Here is a 13,278-nt window from a genome sequence, read left to right on the forward strand (position 1 = left end):
CACAATTTGTTTTTCTAAGGCACGTTTATAAAAGCTACTTGTTCTAATTGAACGAAGGCTTAATCCTGGTTTAATCCTAACCTTGTCTGTGAAACCATAACTACCTAATGAAGGTATTATTTTTTTAAGTCTCTTGTGCTCAACAAGGCTATATTTATTTGATAAAAAAAATACAGTGAAATATTATTCTAACTTAAAACAACTATTTAAATACATGTACTTTATGCAATTAATTCCTGTGATGGTAAAACTGAATTGTCTGCATCATTACTCCAGTCTTCAGTGTCACATGATCCTTCAGAAATCATTCTAATATGCTGAATTCCTGCTCAAGAAACATTTCTTATCATCAATGTTGAAAACAGTTGTACTGCTTAATTTTCAGGATTCTTGGATTAATAGAAAGTTAAAAAGAACAGCATTTGTTTGAAATAGAAATCTTGTGTAACATTATAAATATTTAAAGGGGTCATTAAAAGGTATAGTGGAGGATTTTCTTTTTCCGGGTGGATCATCAAGACTATTGGTCCTCCTAGTTGTCAATCATTCTGGTGATGTGTTTACGTAAGGCTGTCGTATACATGCTCGTCCCTAGGTAGTTTTCGCTTTCTGCGCATGCGCACTTTCAGGTGTATATGTGTGGTGAGCTACGGTTTCAGCCATTCATTGAAGCTCGCCGTTCTCACCGGGTTTTTTCAAAATGTCTGAGGGTCGCAAGAGAAAAAGTGTCTACGAATCGTATGACAAGAAGAGAAAGGCCTCTGAAGAAAGAAACAAGACCAGAGTGTTTTTGGGAGAATATTTCACACGCTGGCGTGCACTAAAAGCACAGGTTGGGCTTCCCACTGATGCCTCAGTCGCGAAGTTTCTACTCGACAGGTAAAGTTTGGCATGCTATTTGGAGAAATCCATTTAAAATCACTGCTAGTAAAAGTTAATGTAAGCTATGATTAGCGATGCTAGCCCTGGCACAAGTCACGCACTCGGCTCGTGCATGCTCTCTCGTGCACACGTTTAATAGGCGTTCCCTCTCGGGAGCAGGTAGAGTGTTTTCTAAAATTCGGGAAAATCCTCCACTATACCTTTAATGCTTTTTAATGTTTTCATTTAGTGTGTAATGCAGGGTTTCTCCAACTCGGTCCTGGAGGGCCACTGTCCTGCACAGTTTAGCTCCAACCCTGATCAAACACACCTAGCTGTGAGTTTCTAGTGATCCTGAAGACATTGATTAGCTTGCTCAGGTGTGTTTGATCAGGGTTGGAGCTAAACTGTGCAGGACAGTGGCCCTTCCAGGACCGAGTTTGAGAAACCCTGGTGTAATGTATCTGTTTGTGCATATACGATCTGCAAAGTTTCAAAGCTCAGTCTTCCACAAAGAGATTTAACAGAGAACACGGATCGAGGTGTTTTAGACAGGTCTGGATCAAAGTCAATTTACTACTTCCGCAAACATCAATGTCACAATGTAAAATATTAGCATAATTCCCGCCCAAAGGCAAACGCAAAGAAAGAAGGTATGGTTTCAGTGAATTGAAGTGTTGTCGTGCTTGCAAAGTCGGCTTGATCATCTGCATTTTCATAATCTGACTTGGGCTCGAACTGATATGGTAAAACTGTCGGCATTATTATTTACTGAGTGTTTACAATTGCTTTAGAATCCTTGGTAGCTGAAGCTCGCGATTATGTTTAGGGGCGTTACATTTCCGACACACGCTTGAGATGTTTGGCCAATCACAATGCACTGGGTCTGCAGGCCAATCAGAGCACTCAGAGCTTTTCGAAAGGAGGGGCTTTAGAAATCCACACGTTTCTGACAGACTAGAAATAGAGGAGACTCGATAATATACAGTATGTAACAAGCATGTTAACCTATTCTACTACACCCAATAATCAAAATAATTAACTTTTTAAAATAGCTTCATATGAACCCTTAAATGCCACTTGAGTAATTCTTTCATGCTAAATAAAAGTAAATAAAAATAAAAAGTCCCCAAACATTTGAATGGTAGTATATAATTGTACAACATTGGTTTAAGTTATTCATTTATTTTTAAAATACTAGTGCATTTTGACTAGTGTGTGGGCTCATTTAACTAGTCCTGTATAAATAGGCAGGTTAACATTTACAAATTTACTGTTCAAATTGTCTAACAGCTAAAAATTGCAGTGTGTAATAATAAAAAACGACCAGCAATGCATTCTTCCCTCTTTGCTCTTCTCGGAAACATGCTCGTCCTGTCATAAAAGAGCAGTGAAAGTGCAGTTCTCAAAACTTAAATAGTCACAGTTCAGTTGTTACCTTGTTGTCCACATCTTTACAGTTGATCTGTGACTGGACGATGTACATGAGAGAGTCGACCAGTCCAGAGCACTCCCTCAGCTTCCTCCTGGCCTCGCTCCGCTCCGAGCTCACATTCCTGAGAGCGAAACGTCATGCAACTAATTAGGACACTGCCTGTTTAATGTTTAGCAATGTTTGGCATGCGCAGAAACTTTTAGCTTCAGGTCATCACCTAAAACATATTAACCAAGAGTACACAGATGGCATCAGGAAAGTTGACCCATGAAAGAGAAAGCGAGGGTTAAAGGCAAGACACCGTTAACTCTGCTTAAATGTAATCACGGTGTAAAACCACTCCTCCGACTGAACAGAGCTCTTTCTAAAAGCCTAATAGGCGAGTGGGAGAAGCGAGGGACACTTTCAAAGAGAAGCACTCAAGGGAAATAAGTGGATTCAAAGATCACATTTCTCTCTTTTGTCCAAACTTTGTCCTGGTTCTTTCACAGCCTTAGAGGTTCTTGCTCTCACACACAATTCAAGAGCATTTCCTTTGCACTTCCTGTCTTTCTTCCATATCAAAATGCAGCTTCCTCAACACACAACTTTTCTTGACAGGAATTCTTTAGCAGCACTGAGGCACACCCCTCCCCCCTATAAAGTCTTTCATTAATCTGAATCATGAAACTGTCCCTTCCTCCGCCCATCTCTCGGTGTTCCCGTGGCTTAACTGCATCACCAAAGTCATGCGTTTGATTCCCAGGCTGATTAAGGGCATTTTCACACCTGGCTCGTTTGGAGCATTTGTTTCAGAAACTAGTGATTTCTCCCTTAGAACGGTTCTTTTAAGCGTATATATGAACACGGCAACCGTGCTTGGATTTACAACCAAAAAAAAAAAAAAAGTAGAGGTAACTTGGACAAGGTGGTCTCTGCCAACTTGAACTCTGAAGCGGTTCACTTGTGGCGAGAAAGCAATCCGACCCACGGACCAATGAACCAAGCTGTATCACAATGTATAATGAGCAGTAGAGTTCTCAACGGGTCGGGTCGGCCCGACAAACCCGACGGGACCCGCGGGTTCGGGCCGGGTTCGGGTCGAAAATATAATCAAATGACTCGGGTCGGGTCGGACCTCGGGCTTAATCTTTTCCAGTCAGTGAAAAAAAAAAAACATTTATTAATCATCGCTGCTGTTCACCGTAAAGAAAGTCTGGCTGCTGCGTGCAAGCACATCACGGAGAGGGGCGGGGGCAGACCTGACGCCGCTGCGTGCATGCCTTTAGCCTGGAGAAGAAGAGATGGAGTTGGTGAAAAGTAAACTTGCCTCAGGTGAATTCACCGTCGCTACTACAGCCTATTTATATATTTAAAGTTTATTGTTTCAGTTGTTTGTATTGTTAAAAGGCGTGAACATTAAAGGTTGATTTGAATTTCCGTCTGCTGGTCATGATAATACATGTATGAGAAAAAAAAAATCCGCCGCGGCGTCGGGCTGCGGGCCGGGTTCGGGCAGATAATTCATGTTGATGTGTCGGGTTACATCGGGTCCGGGCTTTAAAAGCCACGGGCCGGGTCGGGTCGGGTTGTTATTTTCCGGCCCGTTGAGAACTCTAATGAGCAATGCACGAAAAGCGGCAGTGTTTGGTTTGCGAATGCCTCTCAAAATGAATCGTGGGTTAACCTGGAGCAAAGATGAAGTGAAACGCCTAACTAAAATTTGGTCGGACAAACATATTTCATAACTGTCCAAAACACATAAATACAGGCGACGCCTTGATTCGTGCACAAAAACAATGAAGTTAATTAACGACAAGTACAAAGAAAGCTACAATAAGCCCATGGAACTGTTGTCATCCTGACACATGACCTCTATCCCGGAACATGAACAGGTGCACTCTGACCAATGTGAGGACAGTTGACTCGCACATGAAATGAGAAATGTTGCTTTGTGAAAGCGAAACGTGCATTAACGTTGTGTACCTTAAGCAGCCGGTGGTGTTGGTGAGCGCAGTCTCCCACTCCAGGTGTCTGGGTTTGCAGCTCTCCTCTCCACCTTCGTTCCCCCTCTCCCAGCCCGAGTGCGGAACCATCACCTCATCGGACAAGGCGTGCAACGCGTGGTCCACGATCTCCATCTTTACAGAGTCATGAGACGACAGGTTCCACAGCGTGCCTGTCAGAGGACGAGCCATCAGTTACAACAATTCATCTTGTCTGACCACTTGTGTTTGAATCATAAAAAGGTTAACGTTGGCATGAAATGGAAATTTCAAAAGGACATGTCTCTTTATGTGTATTTATTTCATTAAAAATATATTTTAAAAAAAATTCCAATTTCAAATAAATCTGAATTTTCAGCAGCTATTAGTTTTCAGTGATCCTTCAGAAATCTTTCTAATATGCTGATTTGGATTATAACCTGATACTTTTTTCAGGATTCTTTGATGAATAGAAAGCTCAAAAGAACCACATATTTGAAATATAAATCTTCTGTAACATTATAAAACCTTGATTTCCAGCGCTAAGGAGTGTGTACCTGTTATAGTGTCGGTAAGGTCCTGATCTCTCGTCTTCCTCAGTAGCCGCACCAGTGCGGGAATTCCATCGCAGTTCTTGATGGCTATCTTGTTATCTGGATCTCGTCCGTATGAGATGTTCTTGAGAGCGCCGCATGCTGCGTAATGGACCTCCTTCTTTGGGTTATCCAGCATGGACACAAGGGCAGGGATCCCCTTCAGTCGTCTTACATCTGACTTCACCTGCAAAGATAGGCAGAGAAGACTAAGCGCATGGAACTTGTGTGCTACACCATGAGTGACTTCACCATCCGCGCCAAACCCCAGCACTAGGTGATGAATCACTGCTATGTAGGCGGGGCTACCCAACATATTGTGACTAGCGTCCTGTGTAAGTGTGTACTAACCTTATCATTCTTAAAAGTGAGATGTTGCAAGTAAGCTGCAGCATTGCTTTTGACAGGATCCAGGCGGTAGTTGAGCATAGCGATGACTTCAGGAAGTTCAGGTTGTCTCCATGCTGTGGGGGCGGGGCCTTTACGAAGAGTGCTGTCCAATGATGCCATGCTGCCTCTTTCTCCCTGAGCCAGTGGAGCTCCTCCTGCCCAATAATACATATCACCAGCTCCACTCATATCACCATCCAGTGTGCCCTCATATGACCTACGCAAAACAAGCAGCAGCACATATTAAGTGATTTTTTCCCCCCACCTTAATAAATTGTCCAAATTTGCTTAATGTTTAACAGAACACACTAACCCTGTCCGGCGTGGAGGTGGTGCATGGTGTGGATGTGCCAGCCGGGGCATTGTGCTGTAATGCATGGCCGGCCCCATGCCGTAATCGGGTTCATCATATCCCAGGCTCCTCTGATCATCCTCCAGGCCGTAGGGCTCTGGGACAAAGCGCTGCATGCCAGAGATCTCCAAAGCACTGCCCATACGTCCTACCTGGGGCTGGGCCGCGTACGGGTCCAACTGCGGCCGGCTGTGTGTGCGGTAGGCGGAGTCCAGCGTCCGGTAGCCATCCACAGGCCTAAAGAAAAAGAATTTTTCATTTGTACATCTTCACTACTGGTCAAAGATTTTTTTAGTGTATTTGAAAGAGGTCTCTTATGCTCAGCAAGGCTGCATTGATTTGATCAAAATACAGCAAAAACTTCAATATAGTGCAATAAGTGTTACTATTTTAATCTATTTATCTTTTACAAAGTAATTTATTTCTGTCAAGGCTAAGCTTAACTTTCTCCAGTCTTCAGTGTCACATGATCCTTCAGAAATCGTTCTAATATGCTGATTTGAAAGGCACAGACCTGTAGCGGTCATCCATGCGTGTCCCTCGGCTGAGGCTGGTGTAGGCGTCAGAAGGAGGGCCGCTTCGATAATCATCATAGCCACCTGGAGGTCCATAGTGGTAGTTACGGGGAACAGTAGAGGTGGGGTAGTCCATGGGGCCAGCCGGTGGCCTGTACACACGTTCTATTGGGGTATTATAACCGGGTATCCCAGTGACTGAACCAGTGCCATCCAGGGAAAGGGTGTCGGAAACTGAGGGAATGACTGTTCGTGTGGTGGTTGTCTTTGTGACCTTCTTTACCTGATAAGAGAAAGTGAAAATTATCTTTCCAACTTGAAAAACATGAGGCCATACTAGACAGAATGTCACCAGTTAAATTATATTGTACGGCTACAGCAAACTTACTGTGGTCTCAGTGCGACGTGTGGTTCCATCATCATTAGTTTCAACAGAAATAATAGGCATCGCTTCATGGGGGTCCTCGACTGTGACCGACTCAACAATATGACCAGGGTCCAACATCCTGTACTGTAGAACAGGCGCACAAACAAAGAACAATAGTGAGCATAAGCTAAGAACAGGAAGTGTCACACAAACACCATCTGGCACAATCACAGGTGTATGTCAATGACGACGATAGCAAGTTAGTACAGAAGCAAAATAATTAAGTGTAAAAATATGCACAAGAGGACACCCAGGATTCCACAAAAAGGATGGCCTGGGACCAGTGCTGTGTTGACACTACATCCTGTTCATTGTAAATCTGTTTTTATTAGGAATGCTGCCCTCATGTACTCGTACTCATAAAAATGCTCCGATACCGAAAAACAAAACCACACAGCATGTGTAGTGTTCTGTCAACAGAACAAACAGAGATATGTGCGTGTTGAGCGCACATCCCTTTTTCACAAACACTGCAAGTTGCAGTTTGGTTGGATGTCTCAAAATAGAAAGTAAGACGATGCAACTATTACTTGACGGTAAGGAGGGAGTGAGAGAGAGACCTGACTTTAGAGTGAGTGAGTGAGTGAGTGAGAGAGAGACCTGACTTTAGAGTGAGTGAGTGAGTGAGTGAGAGAGAGACCTGACTTTAGAGTGAGTGAGTGAGTGAGTGAGAGAGAGACCTGACTTTAGAGTGAGTGAGTGAGTGAGTGAGAGAGAGACCTGACTTTAGAGTGAGTGAGTGAGTGAGTGAGTGAGTGAGTGAGAGACCTGACTTTAGAGTGAGTGAGTGAGAGAGAGACCTGACTTTAGAGTGAGTGAGTGAGTGAGTGAGTGAGTGAGTGAGTGAGAGAGAGAGAGACCTGACTTTAGAGTGAGTGAGTGAGTGAGTGAGTGAGAGAGAGACCTGACTTTAGAGTGAGTGAGTGAGTGAGAGAGAGACCTGACTTTAGAGTGAGTGAGTGAGTGAGTGAGTGAGTGAGTGAGAGACCTGACTTTAGAGTGAGTGAGTGAGAGAGAGACCTGACTTTAGAGTGAGTGAGTGAGTGAGTGAGTGAGTGAGAGAGAGAGACCTGACTTTAGAGTGAGTGAGTGAGTGAGTGAGTGAGAGAGAGACCTGACTTTAGAGTGAGTGAGTGAGTGAGTGAGTGAGAGAGAGACCTGACTTTAGAGTGAGTGAGTGAGTGAGTGAGAGAGAGACCTGACTTTAGAGTGAGTGAGTGAGTGAGTGAGTGAGAGACCTGACTTTAGAGTGAGTGAGTGAGAGAGAGACCTGACTTTAGAGTGAGTGAGTGAGTGAGTGAGTGAGAGAGAGAGAGACCTGACTTTAGAGTGAGTGAGTGAGTGAGTGAGACCTGACTTTAGAGTGAGTGAGTGAGTTTGAGTGAGTGAGTTAGGGTGAGTGAGTGAGTTAGGGTGAGTGAGTGAGTTAGGGTGAGTGAGTGAGTTAGGGTGAGTGAGTGAGTTAGGGTGAGTGAGTGAGTTAGGGTGAGTGAGTGAGTTAGGGTGAGTGAGTGAGTTAGGGTGAGTGAGTGGTGCTTCATTGCTGATCGCTTAATCATCAATTGGATTACAACTAAATCTTATATGTGGCCTAAGCAAAAACATGAACTTATGTGATTTATGTATAATGTTGTTTTCTATATTATTACAGGAAAACGTCATGTGATTACTGTTTGCCGGGTATCGGTACATTCATCGTTTTTATGCTATGTAACGATACACTCATGTCACTATTCAATATAAAACTTTAACAAAAGTGTTTATTTTCCTGACACATACAAAAACATGTTTGCAAAAATTACCCATTTTAAAAAATTTGTGGCAGGGTAAGAAAAAAAAAAAAGAAAGAAAAAATAAAATAAAATAAAAAATAATAATAATTATAATTATATTTTAAATTAATACAATATTAAAATCATAATAAATAATTTCATTATTAAGATTTTAAAATTATATGTAATTTATAATTAATTTAAAGTCCCTCTAAAGTCAAAATTAAGTATGTGTTCTGAGTTTGTCATACCACCGAAAAATGTGTTATTAGCCACCCAGCCCAATTTCAATGATTAAAAAAGCCGCCAAGTACATAAAATAAGCTATCAAAATCTCGAAAAAATGAGCAGTAGTCTCAGCTCTCAAACGCTGGGGGCGTGTCCGCTGGCTGCGCTGAAACCACGCCCACTCGCGGGAAATATGACTCGCGCACAGCTCGTGCATGTCGGCGCGACGGGAGGATGAAGGCCGAAGCGGACAGCGGGAGATAGTCGGTTCGGCCCCATTCACCAGTAACAGCGGATTATCAGTGAATTCCAGTTGTCTCCAACGAAAGTAAACTATCCTGATCTCTACAGAGGCGGGTGTGGTGGTGATCATCAGCTCTCCATCAAGGTAACGTTAGCTCTTCACAAGATAAATCCACCTCTTCTTGATATGATCATTTTTCGGAAATTTAAATAAGGACACCGATCTGTTTTCTAAGTGATTGCATCCAGGGAATACGCATTTACATGACGAAGGCATAGCCAGAGCAGTGGGCATAGTAGCTAGCAAACTGTAGGCTGTCTGATAGTAACTCGCGATTGAGCGATAGGCTTAGTGACTCCGTGCGTCATCAAGTAGGGGCCCAATCAAGCTCAGGGGGTCGCAGTGCGTCATCGAGCCCTCGTTTTAGCCCCGCCCAAAAAATCCGGCTCACAGCAAGGGTGAAAAGCTGTTAAACGGTCTAACTCCACAATTTAGTACTTCACAGTTCTCAGTCTTTGTAACATGTTTTAGCAATACATTTCTAGCACTTATAATGTGTTTAGAATTTTTTTGTAGAATTGCCTTTACAGGGACTTTAATTTTGATTTTAAAATATAATAATCGTCATCTTGCAGAACTGAAATATACAGAAAAACAGTTCATTGTGGACACCCCGTACTAACCTGAGTCCCGTTTATGTATCCCTCGTTTAATTTGAGACGTTCTAACTCTGCATCCCCAGTGACACGGCCGTTCTAGAGAAACAGAGAGAGAAATGATGACAGATACAAAAACATGCATGTAAAACAGATGAGGAAGGCGTGAAAGAGGCCAAGGCGGTGAACAATGCTAAACATTCAGAATGACCACAGATAGCAGGACCTCGAGTAAATACAACAGCATATGAAAAAACATGACCTTATGAAATGTCCATGCAAAAGGATAAACACTGAAGACACTAAAAAACAACTTAAGTTAACGAGACCATTGCACAAGAGAAACATGACAGGGTTGCGGAAATGAATGATGAATACATGGATGAACGAACGCCAGGAATGGGATAGGGGGGTTGACCGCTACCGGATAATATTACTCATGCTTGTACACAACAATGGCATGCAACACCATTCACATTCACACTTAAAGCACAAATTCTCTACGCGTAAACCAGGGGAAGTGGGCTGCTGTACTATTCCCACTCCACAGAGGGAGCCGTGAAAGTAGACGGTAATCCTAGCTGACAGTCGGGCTTGCGGGAACCCGTCACAGCAGGTAGAAACATAGCATAATATCTATACAACTATGTCAACAGAGAGGATATATACAGAAGATGGTGGCATTCCAAACACTGCTGAACAGCTTATCTTTCTTTTTGTGTGTGTGTGTGTGTGTGTGTGTGTGTGTGTGCGCGTGTGCGTGAGAGAGAGAGAATGAGAATTTTTTTTCCCCCTGAAGGAATAGTTCTACCAAAAATAAATACGGTGATATTTACTCAGTTGCTTTAAACTGATGCAATTCGCAAATATCATTCGCATTTGTGTGGAGGCAGCATGTTGAATTCAAATGTGGAGCATCAAGATGTGTTGCGCCAAGATTGACGTCAATGTCAAATGGCTCCGTATTTAAAATGTACACGAATGCCAGTGACATCTGAGAGCTATGACAGAACGAGTGTAGAAAGACTAAGAATGTAGCAGCCAGAAAGTTTGAACTGCAGCTTTATATGAATTTTTGACCCATTTATTATTTAATAATAAAGCGCAGCCTAGACATTTTGCAAAGTATTGTCAAGTTCCCCATAAAAGACAGTAGGCTAATAGATTTGAAACTAGTGTCGTTACTTCTAGCTAAAACTAAGACTGCTATTAAAACTGAGTTTCTGTAAAAAATACAGTAAAAACACATATTAGATAATGTTGGCAACTAACTGAAATAAGTTCAAGAACTAACATTACTTAAACTGACATAATTGACGCTAAAAATGACAATTAAAACTAAAATGAAAATATAAAAAAGCTAATTAAATAGGATATAAATAAGACTAAAATGGTGCATAAATGAAATAGTTCATTTTTAGGTGAAGTATTCCTTCCAATTTTGTGAGATCTGATGTATCTGAGAGCCAAGAGAAATAAAAGTTGTGTGTGCAACTATCTAGCTGTGAATGAAACTTTCAGAGTTTCATCTCACTAGCGCACAGTCGACGCCCTTAAAGGAGGGGGGGCGTGTCTAAGATCATGCAACCAATCCAAGAAGTCCTCTAGTCTACAGTGAAGTAAACTGTGAAAGCTGAGATTAAGACGATACTTGACGTGTTCACGTTGAGCAATTCCACCGAAAGATGGAGCTTTCTGAAATCCTCTACACACAAGGGAGACTCATCTTACTAAACCGGTTTGTTATCTCTCCGCTCACAGACATGTGGAAAGGGGTTTGGGTGTTGAGAAAGTTCCTGTGATAAGGGAGACATTCATCATGAGGACAGTGAGCAAACGGGAGAGAAATTCCTCTTCGATGAAGAACATTCATTCCGCTAAGTCAAACAGACAAGGTTAATGACACATGTGCGATGTACAGACATGCGTTTTGTGAGAACCTACAGGGTTGACATTCAATGATGTGGTGAGAGACAAATTGGGGACATGAAGAAACAACATGCAAGGGAAACATGGCTTTACTAAGTATGGCTTCAGAGCGTTCTGTGATGCCACACACTCCATTAACTGCAGAATGATGCAGAGGGCAAAGGATGGGCGGCGAATGATGACAAGAGGAAAGGATGCAAATGGTGGGTTCTGGTGACACTGAACGCAACAGTGAAGGATGGGTTAATCGTCATGCTCCTTGAGGTGCCAACTAGGACACATTGGTGCAGAGTGATGCGGCATGGGTGAGATATTGCAGGGTGATGATGCGGGGAACCCTGCTGCTGCGTGATTGGCTGGGAGGGCGTTACCTGCAGGGTGGGGAGGGGGCGGGGTAGGGTACCGGAGGGCCCCACGCTCCTCCTCTCCTCCTCCAGAGCTCGAGTCAGACGCTCAAACTGCATCTCCTGCTCTCGCACGGAGGCCAGGAGAGATGCTGCATTCTCACACTGCTCCATACACACTGAGAGAAAGAGGACAGGGGTTACACACTCTCATCATGAGATCGAGCGCCTTACGCACTCCATAAGTGCCCTAAAAAAAAAAAAAAAAAGAGAAACATGCGCTCCACGCAGTCAAACAGACACATAGCTTAAAGTGGTGTGCATCATGTGACCCATGCGCCAAGCTAAATCAAGAAACAGTAACAGGGAGAGACACAAAAGAAATGTGAGATAGAGAGAACATGACAGACAGAAAGTAAAAAACTGTGAAAAGAGCGCGAGCAAGACAGGTGCTAACAATGCGCTTCAGACGCAGGCGTGATCACGCTGCCACCTCTGAGCGACAACACAGAGGAAACCAAACCGGTTTCAAGCTCGCATACAGGAGAGTGATTCAGATGCTGTGTGAGAAGAGATCGTGTAGAGGCAAATAGACGAGTGCAGACACAACAAGGAATGAGCCACGGTCTGTTCAAATCCAAAGTGGCTCCACGGAAACGTACTGCAGATAAATGAAAGCCGTAAATGTCCTTTCTACTGGGCTGTCCTTTCTGGAGGACAATTCACTGTCTGACAACTGAAAACAAACTCATTGGTTTTCCTTAAGCACAAAAACACTAACTAGCACAGCAACAGTACCATGATACAGTTAGTGATGGGGTCATGTATTTATATAGTAGTTCAAGTATACAAGTTGATTAAAACAAAATTCAAATAGTCCAAATAAATAAATAGTAATATTATGGTACTTTCAAATATACCAGGATACTGAATCATAACAATTAAAGTACCATGATGCCCCTTAGATACTAGACCATGGAGCTTCAAGATACTTAATGCTATGCTACAGGTAAAAATAAATAAATAAATCAATAATATATAAATATATTCACATATATACAATGATATTGAATAATTAAAATAAACACCACCACGGTATTACCATGATTAACATAATAATAATAATAATAATAAATAGGCCTAATATTAATAAAGAACACCAGTGTACCATGATTCACATAATACATTTTATATTCAGTGATATTGAATAATTAAAATAAAAGTACACCATGATACATAATAATAAAACCAATAAACTATTACTGTTATTCATTATTAATAATGGCAAAACAAAACATGGTGCAGTTGTGGTACTTTGTAGCGGACGACCAATATTGACTTCTGATGGCTAATGCCGTTTATCTTAAGACACACAAACCCGCCTCGGCTCACTCACTCGTTTCATTAACTCCGGATGAACACTGTTGGTGTTACAGCCGGGGCGCGAGTTTTGCCGTGGGATTGCACATCGTCTTATTCATCCCTGCAGATTTGTAATCACACTCAAAGTGCACGCACATAAAGCCGACTCAGTAATAAATTTCGTTCCGTTTCTCTGCTTATCGCGC

General features: G+C 42.5%; 1 protein-coding gene across 15 annotated transcripts in view; it reads right to left on the minus strand.

Annotated features, from left to right (window-relative positions):
• Positions 1–13,278, minus strand: part of ctnnd1 (catenin (cadherin-associated protein), delta 1) — a 34,857-nt gene that overhangs the window by 7,852 nt on the left and 13,727 nt on the right. For 8 of the 15 annotated variants that reach the window (XM_084393750.1, XM_084393748.1, XM_084393752.1 and 5 more), the window contains exons 2-9: positions 9,465–9,536; positions 6,499–6,621; positions 6,110–6,393; positions 5,557–5,832; positions 5,205–5,460; positions 4,818–5,040; positions 4,262–4,454; positions 2,300–2,417 (exon numbers count right to left, since the gene is read on the minus strand). In XM_084393750.1, coding sequence (XP_084249876.1) covers positions 2,300–2,417; positions 4,262–4,454; positions 4,818–5,040; positions 5,205–5,460; positions 5,557–5,832; positions 6,110–6,393; positions 6,499–6,615 — 1,467 coding nt within the window. In that variant the 5' untranslated portion in view covers positions 6,616–6,621; positions 9,465–9,536. Of the gene's footprint in view, positions 1–2,299; positions 2,418–4,261; positions 4,455–4,817; positions 5,041–5,204; positions 5,461–5,556; positions 5,833–6,109; positions 6,394–6,498; positions 6,622–9,464; positions 9,537–11,737; positions 11,890–13,278 lie in introns of all 15 variants that reach the window. The other 7 variants (XM_084393753.1, XM_084393758.1, XM_084393754.1 and 4 more) reach the window with 1 other exon arrangement.

Source organism: Rutilus rutilus (genome assembly GCF_951802725.1).
Source record: "Rutilus rutilus genome assembly, chromosome: 2".
Classification (NCBI taxonomy): Eukaryota; Metazoa; Chordata; class Actinopteri; order Cypriniformes; family Leuciscidae; genus Rutilus; species Rutilus rutilus.